Here is a 22,285-nt window from a genome sequence, read left to right on the forward strand (position 1 = left end):
AGTCAGAGGAGCAGCACCATGACGGGAGGGGCGGGGCGGTTGACCTCAAGCGGTTACCGCGGGAGCCGTGGGCGGGGCCTGGAGAAACACCTGGAAAAAAGACATCAGAGTGGATCTGTAACATTGCAATCATCATGGAAGAATTTTGTCACAGCCCAATATATTTGCTGACGCTTAGATTGATAAAAGTCACATGTGAATTTTAAAAGACAAATTTGAAAGCCACATGAATTGAGTATTAGAAAGTTGGGAATGATCCACCATGCTAGAACATTATGTGTATGTGTACAATATGGATATCCAAAAGAAGTGCTGCATCACTCTGTCCAAATACATATTTTTACAAACACTCTGAGTCTAATTTCACCTGTTGCTCGACTTATTCTGAATAATGTGTAGTACTTGTATATAGAATGTTAAATGTATTTATTAAATTATTTATTTATTTATTTATTTGTATTTTTTTTATTCACCCTTTGTGCTTTTCAAGGAACCTTGTGTCAGGGCAAAAACAAGTGGACAATAGCATTCTTGTACCACAGGGTGATGCACACATTTTCTCCTGTGTTGCAGGTAAATTAAGGCTGTCAAAAATAACGTTGGCCAAGGGAGGGCGAACTCGGGAATGAATCCCTTATAATAAACTTTATTTATTTATTTATTTATTTATTTATTTATTTATTTATTTATACACCTCAGTCAGGTTGTGGGAGTCCATCTTAAACAGTAAAGCCCACACTTCCTTCTCCTTTCTCCATCACTTAGCCCAAGGCATTTCCAGTCACTTTCCATTTTCTTGCAAGTCAAGTGAGAGGAGCTGTCTAAGTCTGCATAGGGGAAAATTCAATTAATATATCCAGGAGAACGACTATATATTTGGGCCTGAGTCTCATGTCATCTGCTTCACTTTCGGCCATGAATCATTCCAGAATCGATGAACCTAGCTTGATCCTGCACAACCACAGTAGCAAAAAGCTTTCACACAATACTGAAACTGCTGAACCAGACCCTAACATGGCCTCAAATTGCCATTGCATATTAGCATATTTGACAATAAAGCTGACTTTGACTTTGACTTTGAATTTACTGTTCACAATACAGTACCCGGTAATACGGGTACCTAAAGGCCCACATTAGGAAATCCAGGACAATATACTCCTGTGTGCAATCGATACTAGAAAACGCTGCTGAGCTAGTCCACCGTTCTATGGCGAGGACAAAAACCACATTGCTCTTCCTGACTCTATTATTTCACTCCCTACCCACACTCTGACTTGCATGGAGGATACATAGTATGACCCTCCTGCTTTTCATGTTCAGCGCTCAGCTTCAGCTGTTGTGAAGGTGCGATATAAATCAATATGTATTGTATTGTATTGTATTGTATTGTATTGTATTGTATTGTATTGTGTTGTATTGTATTGTATTGTATTGTATTGTATTGTATTGCATGGCATGGCATGGCATGGCATGGTATGGTATGGTATGGTATGGTATGGTATGGTATGGTATGGTATGGTATTGTATTGTATTGTATTGTATTGTATTGTATTACGAGTAAGTCAAAAGGATGAATTGTCATTCTGGAAGGCTCATCCAGACGCAACATCCTCAATATATTGTGATGATGATGATTTTATATATGTATTTCTGTCTGTATTTGTTTGTTTATATATATTTATATATTTATTTATAGATTTGTTTATTCATTCTAATAATGAAAGAACTTCAGGGTTGAGAGATTGCTGGCGCATGTGGCTGCCGCTGCACACCCGCAGAAAAAAAATATGACTGTAAAGTGTCCTTAAGAGTTTTGAAAGGCACTTAGAAATGAAATGTATTATTATTATTATAATTACTATTATTATCATTATGTTGGTGCAATGTTGCAAAGACATGTCAACAAGGTAAAAGAGGTCATGATAAAGTTTCTAATTAGGACAGAAACAAAGAAAACCACTAGCATTGTAAGTAAGTCTAGTTTTGGTCAACAGTTATGAATAAATGCCAGTCTACTTCAACAATAAACCCGGTTTGAGGCACGCAAAGGCCAGCAAGAGGACTGCATTTTGGAAGTTTGATGCAGGAAGCTTGGATTGCACCTTGAGCCAACTGAACCGCCTAATCAAGTGTTAATGTGGTTTAGAATAAAACCACAGCAGCCAAAATTCTCTCATGAAGAAAACCTGATAAATGATAAATCAAATCCATCGCTTTTAGCAGCACGCTTATTGAAAAGTGTGCACACCGGATATTTGAAGAGCTCACGTTGATTCATAAGTGCCTGAAATGGAGTTAGTCTGGTAAATGGAGATGACAGTGAGACATAATTATTTATGTGTCACCTATTGGTCTAAGTGTCTGAGTGTTTGGTTGGATTTGAAACCAAAAATAAACTACAAGGACAAAAGTACATGTAAAAACGGGGAGCCTTTTTATTTTGAATGTCAGTGTGTCTGGAGGACTATTTTTCCTTTCATCCAGAAGTACATTTGTAAAGTCAGAAATCATTGATTTGAAGTGAGGCAGTCTGGCTCTTAAAGTCAAGTCTAGATCCTCTCAAAAGTATTGAATGCAGTTGGCTCATGTTCTTCTCCGCCTTCATGGAGAACAATCAGCCAAGGGCAAGCAGTGGCTGCTCAGCCGAGGTGTGCGTTTCTTGGGGGCCTAAAAGCATTAAGACAACAGCCCACGTCGCTTTGGCCTTCTCTAGCATACCATTCTGTCAATCCGCATTGGCACACAGCAGTAGAAGAACATCGGACTGACAGGAGCCTCCATCGCCTGTTAGAGCACGTCGACTCTAATCACATGCGGACATGTATATGTCAGACATGCCCGCAGACTCTGCCGACAGGCGAACACACATGGAGATGACACGCCATTGTTGTTTCTCAAACGTACAGATCCAGTGAAGCACCGAGCTGTTTCCACTTGATCCTTTCCCAAAATGGCGGCATGTTTCCAAACAAGAATTTGGAGGTAAGTATTTTTCACCCTTGAAGTTGTCGAAAGCAAACGGATGATGGGGTCGGGGGAGAGCTCTGGTGTGTACTTTACTCGAGCAGAGGCTCTACTTTGACATTTAACAACATGCGATTGCCCTATGTCATGGTCAGGTGTGAGTCATTCCTGCAAGGGAATCCTAAAACAAACATGTTTGCGGGAACGTTGAAAAGAAAAATAAAAGGAAAGAAACTGCAACATGCTGGGCTTTTCTCTATGTCTCAGCATTGCTCTCACTGATAAGAGTTTTTGTAAGTTCTTTGGGATAGTATTAATTGAAAGTATTGCAGGTTAGGATTTGGATGAGGACACAGGTTAGCCTGTCATGAATCCATTTTGGCATTCACATTCTCAGATGTGTTTTGTTTGTTCTGGTGCTAACACCATTCAAGCATCTTTGGGGTTCATTCACCTCTTCAGTCTGTCATGCTGCATAATCACTGCATTCTTTTCGCCATCTGATCCACCTGACAGCTCAGTGCCTCCAAGGCAAATTGAGACTGGTGGCCCTGAGACTCCATGGTCTGGAACATTGATGTCTATGCCCATTTCGTGCTGGTAGGTTTACTCATTTGGTGAAATATGTTCTCATTTTGCATTGCTGGAAATTATATCGCCACACTCCAGTCACGAGAGGCTTGTGTTGTGTGCACATTGGTGGTACCTTATAAAGTTGGTGAGCTACTCATTATTTTTTATTGTTTTCTCTGGAATTAATACTCATATCGTGTTGAAAAAAAATAAAGTTGATGATGTTGAAGGTCATTTTTAACAATATGTAAAAATCCACACAAAACAGTCAAATAGAGGTGACATCAGCAACAACAGTTTCTGAGATGTTACAAACATAATTGAAAAGAGAGACAACCTACACATATTTTATAATAATAATAATAATAATAATAAAATAATAATAATAATAATAATAATAATAATAATAATAATAATAATAATAAAAAATCATAATAATAATTACATTAGATTTTTAAGCACCTTTCAAAACTCTCATGGTCACGTTACAGTCACGGTATTTCTATCCCTCCTGGGATATTTCAGAACTGTTTTGAAGAAAGAAAAACGAAAGGATATCCAGTGTTTTAGTCAACACAAAAATGGAAAAGGGTAAAATTGACCCATAACATAATATGAGGGTTGAGCTGCTAACCACTGAGACCAGAACATGCTAACCGTTAGCATGTTCGAATCTCATTTCTGAAGTCTGTGGTTGGAATCTCAACTCCGGCTTTCCTCTTGTGGAGTTTTCATGTTGACCACATAGTGTTGCATGTTATAAACTACGCAGAGAGAATACTGTAATTGGAAGACTAAGTTTTACGTACAGTACTTCATTTGTCAATCTGAGTGGTCTATGTACACTACATTTCTCCCCAGTCATCTTAGATAGACTCACGCTAAATGAGGACAAGAACTAGTATATCACATAATGGTACAATACAACACATCTTGATTTATATAGCGCTTTAACAATAGCTGAAGCTGTAACAAAGCACCTAACATGGGCAACGGTCATAGCCAGGAAATAAAGCAGTAAAAAAGATAGTCTTAAAATTATTTTATTGCAGCCACATGGGTAGCATGCTTAGGAAAAGTGGTTGGTTTCATATCGAACCGTTCTAAAAATACAATGCACGTATGTATGCAAAAAAAATCTAAGAGGATTTGAAACGAAGAAAATTACTCTTACAGTGCAGGACAGTAATTCATTTGTGTCTGTAGTTTAAAATATTGACCAAAAGAGGGGGTTGTAGCAAAACTTTTGACATCCATGTTTGTTCTCGCCACAAAAGCAATTGTGAAGTCAATTGTAAATTTTGTTTCTGATTTGCGCAACTAATGTGTGTGATGCATTGTGGTTCACTACGACTGAAATTGAATGATTACTTGACAACGTCAATCAAATGTGAGTACGATTAGTATTATCATCGAAAGGCGGGGCATTTTTGTGGATCTCCTTTGGAGGAAGTGGTCAGTGTACACCCAAAAGGCGGAATAGCGTTGCTATTCGTTGCACACAAATAGTGATTTTCACCGCTTAATTTCTCTCTCTCTCAAACGATGAGAAGGTTTCTTCAGCCGTCATCTGTACAAAAGTGAAGGTTTCGGACGTTTCGCCTCCTATCCAAGAGGCTTCGTCAGCGAACTAAAGTCTGACTGGTCGTATCGGCCCCATTTAGGGATATATAAATGGGGCCGATACGACCAGTCAGACTTTAGTTCGGTGACGAAGCCTCTTGGATAGGAGGCGAAACGTCCGAAACCTTCACTTTTGTACAGATGACGGCTGAAGAAACCTTCTCATCGATGGACCACTCCTGTACGACTGAGAGCTTACACAGACGTCTCTCTCTCAAAGTTTAAGAGCAACAGAGACATTGAAATAAAGCAGTTAAAACATACTTTAATGATCTGTGGTTAATGGGAAATGTACATGCCCCCCACACTGTCCAAAAACATTTGTCGCAGTAATGGTTCTATTTAAAAAAAAATGTTTTAGTAGATTCAATACATATATAGTTTCTATATCTATATTTAGAACTATATCCATCCATCCATAGCTCATGTATTTTGTTTTTCTACTTTCATTCCTTTCATCACTTTGCTGCTGTGAAATGTAAATTCCTCCACTGTGAGATTAATAAAGGCAAATCCAATCCATCCATCCATCCATATTGTTTTTTGGGCAGTAGGCGAAGTACACCCTGAACTTGTTGCCATCCAATTGTAAAGCATACAGAGACCAATGTCCATTTGCGCTCACGCTCACATTTTGGAAACATTTAGAGTAGCCAACTATTTTTTTGCATTGTAGTTACTGTTTCCACTAAAGGGCCATTATATAATAATAATAGATTTAATTTATAAGCACCTTTCAAAACTCTCAAGGTCACTTTACAGTCACAGGATCAGTTTTCCTGTGGGTGTGTCACGGTTTGCGAGGTGGTGATGGCGGGTGCGGATCCCAAGAAGCAGGCAGGAGTGAGTAGGAGGTTGTTTGACAAATTGTATTATAATAAAGGTCAGCAGGAACAAAATGTAAAACATCAAAATCATCTGAATGGAAAAAATACAAAGTAGCAAAAGAAGACCAAAAGTAAAAGTCCGCCAAGGTTAAACAAACACATACACAATGCATGCAGCAAACAAGCAGCAAACAATGAACCGACACCGGATGGTCGTGCCGGGTGTCCTTTTAAGTGTCAGTGATTAAACGACCAGCACCTGCGAGGCTGACGTCGCTACCCGTTGGTCGCCAATCTGATCGGGACGACCAGCACCTGTGCAGGTGTAGGCGGGGCCGACAGCGCCCCCCGTTGGTCGCCAACCAGATCATGACAGGGTGAACAGCGGCAGCCACATGCGCCAGCGTTCACTCAAACCAGAATAACTCGAATAAATAGAAAGTTTGCTGGCCAGTTAATCGATAACTAATAGTGCGCTAGATAACTAGCTAGATAGCCTATATATCGCAAATAGCATATAGATAGCAAATATATAGCTAGTTTGGTAGCCAGCTAGCTAGCTAATAGATTATAATAATAATAATACATTTCATTTATAAGCGCCTTTCAAAACTCTCAAGGACACATTACAGTCACAGGATTATGGCTGTGAAACCAGCTGTAGAAGTCAAGAATGATAATTTCTGCAGTTTTGGTTACTGTAATGAAAGGTTTTGGTTGCGTAAAATGCCTATATGAATGTGTTATTTATTACATTAGACAATTTGAAATTTTGGAACATATTTTTAGGAAGCATCATGGAAGGTGACATGTTTGATTTTCTTTTGTGGGCAACATACAATGATGCGGCAGGGATTTTAATTAACCACCTGTGATTTAGAGTGTTTCATTAACCTGCCATGCATGTCTTTTTTTTTGTAAACTGGAAAGAAACCGATTTACGTACTGTACTGGGACAAACCCTATGCAGGCACAAGGAAAAGTCCATACAGGAAGCCCAGAGCACTGTGAGGCATTTGTGCTAACCAGTCCTTTGACGTGCCACCAAAATATAGACATGCACAAATAAAATGTATTTGTGATTAAAAATAATGTGGCCCTTTATCAAACAGGGAGGCTGGAAGGAGGATTGCCAAAGTCCGCTGTCCAATGGAAACTCCTTCCTGTACCTTTAAGAGGCGGGACCACACTGGGGAAGGCGTTCATTTCTCGTTCTCGCAAGTCTCCGTTTGATGGGAGGTGTTGAGCGTGCTGGAACACTGGACCCATGGCAACAATCATGGCAGGTGGGAGACCCGAAAATGTCCACCATACACCTGTCGACCGAATATTTTGTACTTCTAAAGCCAAAGTTAAGTTCGCTTTAAAATGGAATTTGCTTCTTTTGTGTCCAGAAGCCGAGACGCGCCAAAGGCTGCTGCGCACTGTCAAAAAAGAGGTGGGTCTTTTCAGCTAGCTACAAAAACAAAACACTTTATAGAGGGTTGACAAGTGAAACAGAATCCCTTTGAGATTCGGAATCACCAAAACACGGTTGCACTCTGACTGTTTTTTTCTCTTATGTCGTCTCCGTGACACCTGTAAATGTCGTGTTGGATGCTCCTCCTTCAAATCTGTGAAAGTGCAGCGTTTTTTTCCGGCTTCCGGGGCAGGAATGACTATCAGACGTATGTGTGCGTATGCGTGTGTTTGTGTATACGCGTGTCCGTATGTGCGCGTGTGTCTGTGCGCGTGCCCGTGGGTGCGCGTATGTGTGATGTACAGTGCAAACAAAAATAGAAGGTTGTCACATGGCAGCTTTGTCCCTCAAATATTGTAGCTCATCATGTCATGTTGCTGTTATAACACGTCACCAACTAGTTCGGTGCCTGCATCTGAAGATACCTACCATGTTATTCATAGTACAGTAAAGTCTCGTTATATCGATACTCAAGGGAGTCCGAAAAATATCGATATAACCGGGACTATCGATATATCCGATCCTGCGCCGAACTGCATTAAACAAAAGCCGCCAAAAGAGGGCAGCCAAGCGCCATATAAGAAAAGGAGCTGGCCATTAGCTCCCTTTTTTGTTCCCCCAATGTTGCCTCAAAATGGCACATATAATTCTTTAATGATTGTAAACATGTATGCTTTAATCTTCGGAACTACAGTGTATTTGAAACATATTCATAACTGGATGTGTAACAAGAAAGCATATTATCCGAATCTGAAGCCATTGTTTGGATTCACAAGCAATGCAAGACGTCTTGGCGTGAAGTCATTTTTATTTGCATTTGAATAAAAAGTGACATCGGCTGTCCTTTAATACACAGTATGGAATGTTAATAATTTTCAAAATCATCGCGCTTCAGCAGACAAAACAAGAAACATTGTTGCAAAAAACGATTGCATTCATATACAGTACAGTGGGCATTTACATAACACAACAGGGAAACTGCAACGCTTACATCTTACTGTATTATGTATACAATTTAAAAAAGTCATCAATCTTCTTCTGCTTCCCATTTTTACCTTTTAACACAAACACTTCAATCTCGTCTGCTACACACGAGCTAGCGTCTGAAAATGAAAATGGCTCTGCTACACGGGTGCTGGGCACGTAACCAAGTCACCTGACCAAGTCGACCAATGGCGCGACTGATGGCGTGACACGTAACCAAGGCACGTGACCAAGTTGACCAATGGCGCGACCGATGGCGTGTCACGTGACAAAGTCACACGGCCAAGTAGACCAATAGCGTGACCGATGGCGGCTCATGTGACCAAGTCGACCAATGGCGCGACCGATGGCGGCTCACGTAACAAGACACGTGACCAAGTTGACCAATGGCGCGACGGATATATCGATGTAAACAACAAAAATGGCCGGCGGGGGATGAAAAGGAGCACCGTAATAACCGGATTATCGTAACAACCGGGTATCGTACTAAACGGTACTAATTATACATAAAAAGACTAGAGATGTGCAAGGGAAATGAAAATAATATCGTAATAAGCGGTACTATCGATATAACCGATATCGATATAACGAGACTTTACTGTATTTATTTTTCAGGATTTTTACTTTTCTTTCCTAATGTCAATCTTGTTTTTCATCAGAAAGTGTACGTTTATCAGTTTCTTAAGGGTTTAACTCTTGGATTGGATTAGCCTTTATTAGTCTTGCAGTGGAGAAATTTATATTTCACAGCAGCAAAGTTCTTGTGCCGGTCCCAAGCCCGGATAAATACAGAGGGTTGTGTCAGGAAGGAAAAAAATTAACTTCACATAACAACCGCCCAATTTGACAAGTTTCTCAGACAATAATGCGACAAATAAAACAGGAGTGAATAATTTCTGCTCCCTGAACTGAAATCTCTAATGTTGATATTTTTTATAATGTCACAATATCAGAATCAGAATCAGAATCAGAATCAGAATCATCTTTATTGCCAAGTATGTAGAACACACAAGGAATTTGTTTCCGGTAGAACACGCTGCACTAGTATCGTTGTCAAAAAAACTGCTAAGTGGCACTATACAGTTCCATTTTGGCTACTGTTGAAAGAGTTCAAAGAGTTAATGGCTTGGGGGAAGAAGCTGTTTAAATGTCTGCTGGATTTGGTGCGCATGGATCGGTAGCGCCTGCCTGAGGGGAGTAGCTGGAAAAGGTGGTGGGCAGGGTGCGGAGGGTCCAGTAGGATTTTCCGCGCCCTAGTTTGGATTCTTGTAGTGTGCAAGTCCTCGAGAGTGGGTAGGGCGGTGCCAATGATTTTTTTCCGCCGTCCTAACTGTCCGTACCCAATATTTGGGTAAATAATCCAATAATTGAGGTCTTTGTTGCTGGAAGCGTTTCAAACAACAGTTCCATTATTCAGGGTTCACACATCCAAAACAACAATTAAATGCAAGCATTGCAAAATGCTCCTCTTGAAAGCACTTGGCAATGAAATTGTGATGTGCAAACGCAGTGATTAAAATCAATAATAGCGCTAGTATACTCACATGACGGACACGAGAGCAATGCAGCACACTGTGAAATAAGATCAGCCAATATCGTATTTAAGATGCCAAGAGATGCCTTAAATTTGAAAGACGGCTCTTTGGAATTGGAGGAGGATCCAAATTCATGTTTTTTCTCTTACAACGCTGTTCATCTTAAGATGGAAATTCATCTAAATAATGTCATCTTGGCATTTGGGGGTTGTGAGCATCATTGTATCTGTATACATTGGTTTTTGTGTGAGTAAATTATTGTGACGAGGCATCTTTTAACCAATATTTGCACTATCAGGGAAAATGGGAATGTGTCAATGACATCTATTTTTCAAATTACTTCCCCATTAGCACCGTTGCGTGAATCGATTTGCAGCGTTTAGTTTAGACACGTTGGAAAATTAAAGCCGAAATGAATCACGGATGGGTACAGATGTTCAAGGTAGAACGAGTCCGTCGTCAAACGGTTATGAATCACACAATTGGAAACAGGATGAACACAAAGGTTGAATGTCTAAAGGTCTGCAGCAGATTGTTATCGTGGCTTTAGGCTGAGCTGGGAGCATCTCTCTGTTTGTTCTGCTGAGGAGCTTGTCTCCGAACACGGGCGCTCTTTTAATCACCTTGTTACCATGGAGATTCCCCAACGCACACTGAGGTCCTTACCGGTTTTTAAAAAATCAGAGGATTTTTTTTTTTTTTTGCATTTCGTTGTACAGTCACAGAATAGTGAATGTTTTACTGTTTTTGCTCTCTGTTGCTGTCGGTTGTGAGCTGTTTTTATTTATTACCGTATTTTCCGGCGTATAAGGAGCTCTGAGCATATTTGTGCTCATGTGATCAGTCGCAGCAAGACGGAATATATGTGTGTGAATGAGAGGGATCCATGTGCAAGAGTGATGCTACAGGGAGAAGAGATAAAGAAGGTGGAGGATTTTAAGTACTTGGGGTCAACTGTCCAGAGCAATGGAGAGTGTGGAAAAGAGGTGAAGAAGCATGTCCAGGCAGGCTGGAGCAGCTGGAGAAAAATATCAGGTGTGATGTGTGATAGAAGGGTTTCAGCTAGGATGAAAGGAAAAGTGTATAAAACAGTGGTGAGGCCAGCCATGATGTTTGGACTGGAGACAGTGCCACTGAAGAAAAGTCAGGAAGCAGAGCTGGAGGTAGCAGAGCTGAAGATCTTGAGGTTTTCTTTGGGAGTGACCAGGTTGGATATGATCAGGAATGAGTACATTAGAGGGACAACTCATATTAGAGGCGTTGGAGAGAAAGTCAGAGAGGCCAGACTGAGATGGTTTGGACATGTCCAGAGGAGAGACAGTGACTATATCGGGAGAAGGATGCTGAGTCTTGAACTGCCAGGCAGGAGACCGAGAGGAAGACCGAAGAGGAGGTTTATGGATGTGGTCAAAGAGGACATGAAGGTAGCTGGTGTGAGAGAAGAGGATGCACAAAACCGGGATAGATGGAGGACATTGATTCGCTGTGGCGAGCCCTGAAGGGAAAAGCCGAAAGGAAACGAAGAAGGTGCTCTGAGCATGAGGCGCACCCCCAATGACTGGTGTATTTTCAGATCTTTTCCATATATAATTCACACCGGCGGATAAGGCGCACCTTCAATGAATAAAAAAGGTTTTCCAAATATACATAAATATATAAAAGTTTTCCAAATATTAGGCACACCACATTATAAGAAGCTACAGTAGAGACTGGGGTTACGCACAACTTCTTCTACAGGGGGAAATGGAGTCAGTGCCTGTTGTGACTCAATATTACTTCACATATAAGGCACACCTGCTTATAACGCGCAGGGTCATCTTTGGAAGAAAATGAAGGCTTTTGGGTGTGTCTTATACAATGGAAAATACGGTACTCGGTTTCTCAGTCTATAAATGAACTTTAATTTCAACACGTTTTAAGATTAAATCAAGGATGCTATATAAAGAGGGGTGTTGAAAATGTAGTCTGACTAGTTTCCACGTGAGTCCCCTTATCAGTGCTAACCACACCATTTTCAAAATGAATTCGATACTCACCATCAAAACGAATGAATGACATAATATACACCCGTGCTTTTATATTCAGAATAATGCTCAATTATTTTCGACACTTCCAAAGAATAGTATTTGATGAGGACCATTCTTTGCTTATTCCAATTTATGAATGCTGGGTTGAACAACTGCAGAGCATTAAAATGAGAGCTTTCTAATAGAAAGAAGCATTGAAAAAAATCTCGGTGCTCCGAACTGATTCGACTGTCAGGGAGCAGAATAATAAATGGCCTTTCCATCGCTGGCGAGACATTCCTCTTTTGATCTTAAACCCAGGCTGCTGTAAAACATTTGCTTTTATGTTACTAATATGCTTTTGCACTAGAATTAACTCATTCACTGCCAGACAATGTGCAAAGATGTTTCCGCTCCAGTGCCAGGGTTTTTGTCATGTTCACTCAAATTCCAGGACTCACAGAAGTGTTGAGTTTTAGGACTACATAAACATTCAATACAGCATTAGAAACCTTAGACTCTCTTCTTTCACCAGAAAAAAAGAGTTAATTCCTAAATTATATGGGTCTGGAGTTATCTGAGCTCTAAATGGGGGCGGGGGGGCTGTACAACCCCCTCGTGGGAGAGAAAAACATTGCCAGAGGTCTAACCGAAGCTTGAAACACACACACCTGCAAGAAAAAATAACAAAACCCGAACAAATTCGGGAATGGCGATCCACGTCATGCTTTTTAATTATCGAATACATTTGGGAATGGCAGTGAATGAGTTAATCTTTTTTTGTTTTTTGAGTTGTGGCTAACATTTTGAACTTAATAACCAGCAATGTATTGTCACTCCCAAGTGAAGTTTATCAAGCAAAGAGAATGAAGTTAAGTAGCAACATGCTGACACGATGCGCAAAATGCCATAGACAGGTTAACGGAACTAGCACCACTCTTTCAACAACTTATATACTGTATGAACACTTGTGGTAATAAATCAGATCAAATTAAGTCACTTGCTGTTACCTCGCCGCGGCCATTTTGTGTGTTTCGTTTTGAAATCTGCGCATCATGGTTTCTACTTCTGCCTTTAGCCATTGGCACATGCCAGAAAGCACCACACAATAAAGTAAAATCCTGATGCATGATTTAAAGGACAACCGATGCCTGGATGGATGTGTCCATCCTTGTGTCCATAATTTGTAAAATCGCTTCAAATGACTTCTACTGAGCGTATTTTACAAAGATTCCACCGCATATAGCTATATTTTACGTTTTAAGACTTGCGCTGAATATTCCTAAAGTCTCGTTTTTGAGTTGGTGACGAGTCCTGACGTCACGTCACGGAAGGAACGCCCCTGACCAAGAAAGGACACATTGTAGCAGTCCTTTCATCACGTCAATGCATTTTGCGGTACTTTGTTTGGTCTGAAAACTTCGCGTTGATCCATGTTGATGGCGAAATTAGAAGGAAAACACATAAATAACGCGATGGTGAATTGTTGTGTGTTGCACCAAGACTACTATTTGATATTCGCTGACAAAAATTTTTGAGCTCATTTCCACGGAGCTTTGTCACCATCTTCTGCCTTTTTTGGGTGCGACATCCCCCCCCCCCCCCCCCCCCCCCCCCAATGCCTCAAAATGACACGGAATATATTTTTTAATCGATTGCAAACATGTATGCTTTCCTCTTCAGAACTATTTGAATCATATTTATAACTGGATGAGTAACAATAAAGCATCTTTTCCGAATCTGAAGCCATTGTTTTGTTTGCCGTGACATCACGAACAAGGGATGGGACCTTCTGAAACTGGCCACTTCCGGTTACAATTTGTTGCAGTTTCAGCACACTTTAAGTCATTTTTATTGGTGTTTTGCATTTGACTAAAAATATCATCCTGCGTGTTTTGGGTATTTTAGATGCTATAAAACGTTTTTCTGATGTCAGTTAGGAAACAAAAAAGTGGTGTCAGTTGTCCTTTAAGGCAGTGTTATGAACTGCAGCCACAAAACCGCAACCATTTTATTTTTAATTGATTGATTTATCTTTGTCTCAATTAAAGCTGAACACAACTATCTTTCCAAAGACTGACTGTTTGTCGCATGCATTGTCTTGTCTTTTTAATTAGCTCTGCACACGTCCTGTTGTACTGTACATGTGTAGGCGTCACCATACGCACGTGGTCCTCGTCCACCCGGTGATATGCCATCAGTCCACTCAAATGCACTGTCAAATAACATGGGCCATTATCTCGAGAGCACAGGATGTCTGAGGCAGCACAATCCACTCCTGGCACAAAAATCGGTTTGAATGAGACCTCTTATTTGCCGCAGCTTTCATATATAACCATTCTCTGTGACCGTGTGTTTGTGTTCTCTTGTGTGCGCAGACACAACACCGCGCGCCTGTTGCGAAAGCTAAAGAGGTGAAAAGATGGAAGAATCGGTGAAGCGTGCTGATATCAGCACGTTTTGCTGTCTTCTGTTCAAATGATGTTAGTTAATCAATGGTAGCTTGAAGGCAATCAAACGATTACATGCTTTCAGGTGGACACTTCTGCAGGGAAACAATCAAACGTTATTGTTGCTGTGAATAGGGATAGCAGTTATTGCACTGAGAAAATGAAACACATTCACTGCATTGGTTTGGTCGGCTGCTGGTGCTTCTCTTTGAAAATAAACTGTCTCGAGGCCTCATATATTCTGAAAAAGGAAATGTCAGGTCAAGACTGATGTTTGATAAAGATTGCATTGTCAGCTATTCTCTCGCTGTGCTATGTTTGCATGGATTTACAAAGTTGAATTCTGTCCCCCCCACTGCCTCATATTATTACTGTGTAGTGTCTACGAAATAAATAATAATTATAACTGATTAATCAAACGTTACTTATCTGTGATTTATTTTCATGTATGTATGTGTATTTATTTATTTATTTATTTTGGGGGGGAGGGATCTCTTGGACTCTTCGGACTTGACAGCACAGTGACTGGTTAGCGCAGAGGTGTCAAAGTCAAAGCCCGGGGGCTAAATCTGGCCCGCCACATCATTTTATTCGGCTGATGAAAGCAAATCAAACTTGTGAAATTCCATGATGTTTGCTAAAGTCTGAACCAGCATTTCCAATTGTCCCTTTTAAACCACAATAACACGAATTATTTTTTACTTCAAATGTTAAATCTAGTTCTTCATTTGTTGTGCGCTCTATATGTAATATGTGGAGGGGTTTAAACATTCTAATGGCTTCCTTAAATTTATAACAGCCCCCGAGAGGAAACTTTAACTACAAGGTGGCTAAAAAATTAGTTTGACACTCTTGAGAGGCATTGGCGTCAGAGTGCAAATGTTCTGAGTTCGTTCTGGCCTTCTTGGGAAGAGTTTACATGTTCTTCTTGTGCCTGGTTGGATTTCCTCCATGTACTCCGTTTTTATTACAAAAAACACAATGGCAAGTTATTGAACGCTACCTACTATGAAATTGTCCCTACGTGCATGTGTGAACATGGATGGCTGTTTGTCTATGTGTGCCCTGCCATTGGCTGGCAACTTGTTCAGGGTGTCCTGCGCCTACTGCTCGAAGACAGCTGGGATAGGCTCCAACACGCTCCACGACCATTATGTGAAAAAATCTTATTACAAAGAAGAGAGATGGATGTTCGGGATTCCTTTTCCAATGCCGGTATAATATAGAACAGAGTAATGCACAGTCCATAGTTGACATCGTGTTTATCTTTGGCGGTAAATGAGGTAGGAGAAATTCAACAGTGTGTGTTCCTGTGAGGAAAAAATACAAAGTAGCCAAGTAAATGCCATCCAAACACGTACACGATGCATGCTGCAACCAAGCAGCAAACAAACAATGAATCGGCACCGGATGATCGTGCCAGGTGTCCTTTTAAGTGTTATTGATTATAACGACCAGCACCTGCGAGGCTGCCGGCAGGGCTGACGTCGCTACCCGCTGGTCGCCAATCATCGGGACGACCAGCACCTGTGCAGGTGCAGGTTCCCAACAGATCATGACAGTACCCCCCCTTCAAGGGGCTGCTTCCAGAAGTCCCAACAGTCTCCCAAAAGGTCCACTCGCCAGGGAACGGTCGGTGGAGAGGGCAACCGCTGCCTCTCCAGCATACGACGGGCGGCGGCCTGATGGGAACGGGACTCGGCCTGGGGTGGACGAAGACGCGGCACGGATCGTCGTGGGCGTGAGTGCGATCCCTCTCGCACGTTCACGCGACGGCGCATGGCTCTGCGTGGACGTCGAACTGCCAGGCGCAGAATGGCACCCCGTACGGCCGTATGGGACCAGGTCTCGGCCGGACGCCGACGTGGGCGTGAACTGCCCGGCTCCGGGGGAACGAGACCAGTCCAGAGCCGCTCCGGGATCCAGCGGTGAGTGGGGTCTCGGACTGACGTTGACGCGGACGTTGCACGGCTCGTCGTGGATGAGACTCAATTCGTCATGCACGACAGCGTGGCTGGACGTGGGCGTGCAATGCCAGTCACCCAGTGTCACCCTGGACGGCCACCTGGAAGGAGGTCTCGGCCGGACGTTTACGTGGACGTTGCGGCTCGTCGAGTGACGCAATTCAAACTCGACGAGGCTTGCGCTAACGTGGACGTAGCATTGCCAAGCACAGGGTGGAAATGAGACGGGTCCGATGTACCTGCGGGATCCGATGGTTGGCCGATTCATTCTGTCCCGTTTTGCGAGGTGGTGATGGCGGGTTCGGATCCCAAAAAGCAGGCAGGAGGGAGCAGGAGGTTTTTTGACAAATTGTATTAAAATAAAGTCAGCAGGAACAAAATGTAAAACATCAAAATGATCTGAATGGAAAAAATACAAAGTAGCAAAAGAAAACCAAGTGTAAAAGTCCGCCAAGGTTAAACAAACACGTACACAATGCATGCAGCAAACAAGCAGCAAACAAACAGCAAACAAACAATGAATCGGCACCGGATGATCGTGCCAGGTGTCCTTTTAAGTGTTATTGATTATAACGACCAGCACCTGCGAGGCTGCCGGCAGGGCTGACGTCGCTACCCGCTGGTCGCCAATCTGATCGGGACGACCAGCACCTGTGCAGGTGCAGGTGGGGCCGACAGCGCCCCCCGTTGGTCGCCAACCAGATCATGACAGTTCCCACACTCATCGACTATTGTACCCAATATCAGTTTTAATGAACAGCAGGGATGTCTCGTCTCCTCTTATTCAGCAACGCGGAGGCTTGTGGCAGCCAACTAGAAGATATAATTTAAGAGATGAAACTTCTGCTTTCTCACCTCTGGTATTACAGAAGTGAATTTCAAGAGAACGAAAATCCTTGATCACTCTGAGGGATGCCTTCCGGGTTCTCCGCATAGAAGAGCCTCATTTCACCAGACCACTGAAACACATTCATCAAACTGTTACAGCTACGTTTACACGTTGTTCCCGCCAGTCATGGCAGCTCCGTTTTTCCTAAATGTAGTGCGGCATGGGATTTTGGCCATCTCAATGTTTTTTGTCTTTGCATTCAAGTCTTCTGCTTACAGTCAGCCGTGACAGTCAGTGGTTGAAGGGGTCCAGCTTAGTCCCATTGGCTGAAATGTTTACCACAGCCACTCCCGGTCCTCACTTTCTGTCACAATATGATGAGATGTGGACACCGGGCAACTTTTGAGCAAAATGCTACGATGAAGCTCCCTTTCTGGGCCTGGCTACGGAAAATGAAAATGCAAGTGTTAGATGCACGGGAAGGTTTCCCGCCCCACCGCAGCCCACTTGCAAATCTTACACTCTATGAACGACTGTCAGGTTTAGCTGTGGGCACCCCGTTTGGCTACGTTTGGGTGGGTTTCTCATTTGCACCGCATTTTGAAGTCCAAGATGGCACCCGAGTAGGAAGTCGTCAGCAAGTGCTCTCATGAGCCTTGCTTTTTTGTTGTCTTCGTGCTGTTTTTGTGTTTTATTTTGTTTCTTAGTGGTATTGCGCATCATGTGGACCGGAGGCGGATTATTTTTCAGCATTTTTGGCTACGACATTCATCAAGGAGGAGACTATGCTGAGCGGTTGCACCTTCTCAGCAGCACTGTTTTTGATTTGGGAGGAATGTCGGCGCCATCGGTCGGGCAGAATTTTCATAGCCCTGCTTTGTTCAGCGGAAAGGTCGGTGCTGTTGGACAGTCTGCGGCTGGATGGATGCATGGCTTGAGGAGCCCGCAATGAGAAAAAAGGAGCGTCAGCGCAGTGCGCCGATGTGTATGTGGAACTGTTGCGGCTTGGAATTGAAGCGGATTTACGTGAATTAGGATATATGAGACTATCTCTTTTTGTCAATGGATGCTACAGCTTTGTGCTTGCTTTCAAAAATTAGCTTGTAGCAGACACACATTTCACCATCACGTCCTTGATCCACTGGTGAAAAAAACGCTTTGATCCTCACCTCTTTCGTCTAGAACAGCTTCAAGCAACAACGGAGGTGCAGAAAGTGCTCAAGATTGAATGACTGTCTGTGTCTTTTGTCCCATTATTTTCTATTTTTATTTTTATTTTTTACAACATGGCACCGCGAATGTGGCTGCCTTTACAGCAGCCTCTGTATTTTGTTTGTGCTGCTGTGAATTGTAAATTGCTCCAATGTGAGAGAAATAAAGGCTCATCTAATCTAATCCAATCTAAAATGCCATGGCTAATGTTTCAACCCACAATCTTACTGGGCATCAACGGCAATCACCCCATGTCATAATTTTTCTATCAATTCCCACTGCCTTGTCACATGACAACCCTTTTTGTCCAAAAGGGCTGCCACACAGTGAAAACATACATTGCTATTGCTGTATCTCTTTATTTGCCTCCAAATAAAAATCCATAACGGTGACATTTTAACTGCAGTCGTAACATCTGTCATGAGCCAGTTGACAGCGGGGCGGGGCCTCCGTTCCCGCCGCTCGCCAGCTGCTGTCAATTCCCTCCTCATTAACTGTGGACATTTAAACCCGACGCTGGCATCCACCCAGCGTCGGAAGATACTTCGCCTTACGCCAAGCTAGTACGTGGAACTTGTTACCAGTACATTATTTGCTTCGCCCGAGGAATGATTTTAGCCACGAACGCGTTTGTTGTTTGCACCGCGTCGTAGGTTGTTTTGCACCCTCGTGTGCCACTTTATTTTCTTGGTTAGTGTGGTTGGGTGGATTGCCGCCACTCACCCACTAACATTGTCAGTTGTCATTTTGAGTTTGTTTCACGAGTTGTTACCGGGTCCGCGTATTTTCGGACCCGCGCTTTATGTTAATAAATCCTTTGCCGGTACCCACGCCTCTGTCCTGCTCTACGATCCACCGCCTATATCACACGTTCCTGCTCGCCAGCTGCCACTGTCGCCGCCGGAACGTGACAGAATCTTCCGACCAACATGGATCCTGCGGACAGTAACCGAATCTTCTCCGTCCTCGCTCAGCAGGCGGAGCAGCTCGGCCAAGTGGTGCCCGCCATCGCGGAGATCCGCCGCGACATCACCCGGTTAGCCCAACGGGTAGATAGACTTGAGGCCAGCGGCGCCTTCGTCGCGGGGGCCGTCCCTCCCCAGACTTTGAGCCGCGAACCCAACATCCCACATCCCACCCGTTACGGAGGGGAGCCCGGGCGCTGCGCGCAATTCCTGCTGCAGTGCTCCATAGTTTTCGACCAGCAACCCTCCGTATACACCACGGACGCGGCCAAAGTGGCTTACGTCACCAGCCTGCTTGCCGGACCCGCAGCCGCTTGGGCGTTGGCCGTCTGGGAATCTCGGCCGGAGCTCCGAGCCTCCTTCCCGGACTTCGTCGCCGAGTTACGGCAGGTTTTCCATCTCCCGGTGAGTGGGCAGGCAGCGGAGTCCCAGCTGTGGATCTGCCAGCAGGGTAGCCGATCGGCGGCGGAGTATTCCGTCGCCTTCCGCGTCCTGGCTGCCGCCAGCGGGTACGACGACCGTGCGCTGCGAGGGATGTTTCGGCGCGGGCTCAGCGCGGCGTTGAAAGACGAGCTGGCTACCCGCGACGAGTGCTCCAGCCTTCGCGAGCTGATCTCCCTCACGCTGCAGCTGGACAACCGGATGCGAGACAGGGCCCGGGAGCGGGCTGCCCAGGCAAAACTCGAGCCGCCAGCAGGGACCCGAGGGGGTGCCCGGACCTTTCCGCGTGGGGGGCACGCGGCCGTGGAGCCGATGGAGATGGGGGTCGAAAGGGCCGTTGAGCGGGCGCCGGAGCGACGCAACACCGGCCCGGCATGCCAGCTCTGCGGCAAGTTGGGTCACCTAGCCCCGGACTGTCCCAGTTGGGGGCTTCCCGGAAAGACCCCCAGTGACTGTAAGTTACCCCGTCCACACAAGCAACGGGCTCCCTTAAGGTCCGCGGGGGGGTTCACGTCGCGGAGACTGGAGCTGGATGCCGTTATACACGGTCCCACCAGGACAATGTCCGTTCGGGCCTTAGTGGACTCGGGGGCCGACGGCTGTTTTATAGACCCGCGCGTCGTGTCGGCGTTGGGGTGTCGGGTTGTTCAGCTGGGGGCGAGTCGGAGCATACTCGATCTCGACGGTCGGTGACTCGCCGAGGTTACGCAAGAAACCGTGCCGCTTCGACTCGTACTCTCGGGCAATCACGTGGAAAACCGGCGGTTTTTCGTGATGCGTTCACGCTCGGTTCCCATCGTGCTCGGGTTACCTTGGCTGGGGACCCACAATCCGGCCATTTCGTGGGACGGACCTACCATTCAGGGGTGGAGCCCCCTCTGCTACGCTCACTGCCTCCGGTCGGCCGCGGGTGGGCCGGCACCATCTCACAGCTACCCTAGGGAGGAGATTAGCCTAGAGGGGGTGCCGCCCTGTTACCACGACTTACGACAGGCGTTCAGCAAGGACCGCGCCCTGTCGTTACCACCGCACCGTCCCTATGATTGCGCCATTGACATTCAGCCCAACGCTCCGTTTCCCAGTTCTCGTCTGTACAACGTTTCCCAACCCGAACAACAGGCTCTCCGGGACTACATTGACTCTTCGCTCGCGGCCGGGCTCATTCGGCCATCACGGTCACCTCTGGGAGCGGGGTTCTTTTTTATCACAAAAAAGGATAAATCGTTGCGTCCGTGCGTGGACTATCGGGGACTCAACGAAATAACTATAAAGAACAAATACCCGCTCCCACTGATTGACTCCGCCTTCGCGTCCCTCCAGGCCGCGACCATCTTCACTAGACTGGACCTCCGGAGCGCTTATCATCTTGTTCGGGTCAAAGAGGGGGATGAATGGAAGACCGCATTTAAGACACCTCTGGGACACTTCGAGTACTTGGTGATGCCGTTTGGTCTCACCAATGCACCCGCTGTGTTCCAGAACCTTATTAATGATGTCTTGAGGGATTTTCTGAATATTTTCTGTTTTGTGTATTTGGACGACATTTTAATTTTTTCAGAGTCCCTTGAGGCACATCGCCAGCACGTCCGGCTAGTTCTGCAGCGGCTGCTGCAGAATCGACTATACGTCAAAGCCGAGAAGTGTGAATTCCACACCTCCTCCTTATCCTTCCTGGGCTTCATCGTGGAGCGGGGGCAGATCCGGGCTGACCCAGCCAAGACCGAAGCGGTAGTAGAATGGCCCACACCCACCTCTCGCAAGCAGTTACAACGCTTCCTGGGGTTCGCCAACTTCTACCGCCGCTTCATCCGGGACTACAGCCGGAAAGCCCTCCCTCTCACCCAACTCACCTCCACGAAGACCCCGTTCAGGTGGACGAGAGAAGCGGACGCCGCGTTCCGGCTGCTGAGAGAGGCTTTCTCTCACCCCCCAGTCCTCCGCCATCCAGACCCCAACGGCGCGTTCATTGTGGAGGTAGACGCCTCGGACTCAGGTGTTGGGGCAGTACTCTCCCAACGCTCCTCAGTCGACCAGCAGCTCCACCCCTGCGCCTTCTTCTCCCGCCGCCTCAGCTCCGCCGAAGCCAACTACGACGTGGGCAACAGGGAGCTGCTCGCCGTCGTATTGGCTCTTCAGGAGTGGAGGCACTGGCTCGAAGGGGCGAAGGAGCCGTTCACCGTGCTTACGGACCATAAGAACTTGGCGGTCATCCGGGCCGCCAAGAGGCTGAACGCACGCCAGGCACGGTGGGCGCTCTTCTTAACACGCTTCTCCTTCACCCTAACCTACTGTCCAGGAACAAAGAACACCAAGCCCGACGCCCTCTCGCGGATCCACGAGCCAGCAGACAAGGAAGACCTTGCGGAACCCATCCTGCCCGGCCGCCAGATCATGGGGGCGCTCCAGTGGGAGGTCGAACGGAGGGTCATGGAATCATTAAAAGGTACCCCGAC

At 45.0% G+C, this 22,285-nt stretch overlaps 1 protein-coding gene across 2 annotated transcripts in view; it reads left to right on the forward strand.

Annotated features, from left to right (window-relative positions):
- The first annotated feature begins 7,182 nt into the window (after positions 1-7,182).
- The window catches only part of sgsm1a (small G protein signaling modulator 1a), a 53,617-nt gene continuing 38,514 nt past the window's right edge, over positions 7,183-22,285 (forward strand). For both annotated transcript variants that reach the window (XM_088994355.1, XM_088994356.1), the window contains exons 1-2: positions 7,183-7,273; positions 7,382-7,425. In XM_088994355.1, the coding sequence (XP_088850481.1) occupies positions 7,255-7,273; positions 7,382-7,425 (63 nt within the window). In that variant the 5' untranslated portion in view covers positions 7,183-7,254. The remainder of the gene's footprint in view (positions 7,274-7,381; positions 7,426-22,285) is intronic.

Source organism: Hippocampus bargibanti, linkage group LG04 (genome assembly GCF_051943395.1).
Source record: "Hippocampus bargibanti isolate YZ-2025 linkage group LG04, ASM5194339v1, whole genome shotgun sequence".
Taxonomy (NCBI): Eukaryota; Metazoa; Chordata; class Actinopteri; order Syngnathiformes; family Syngnathidae; genus Hippocampus; species Hippocampus bargibanti.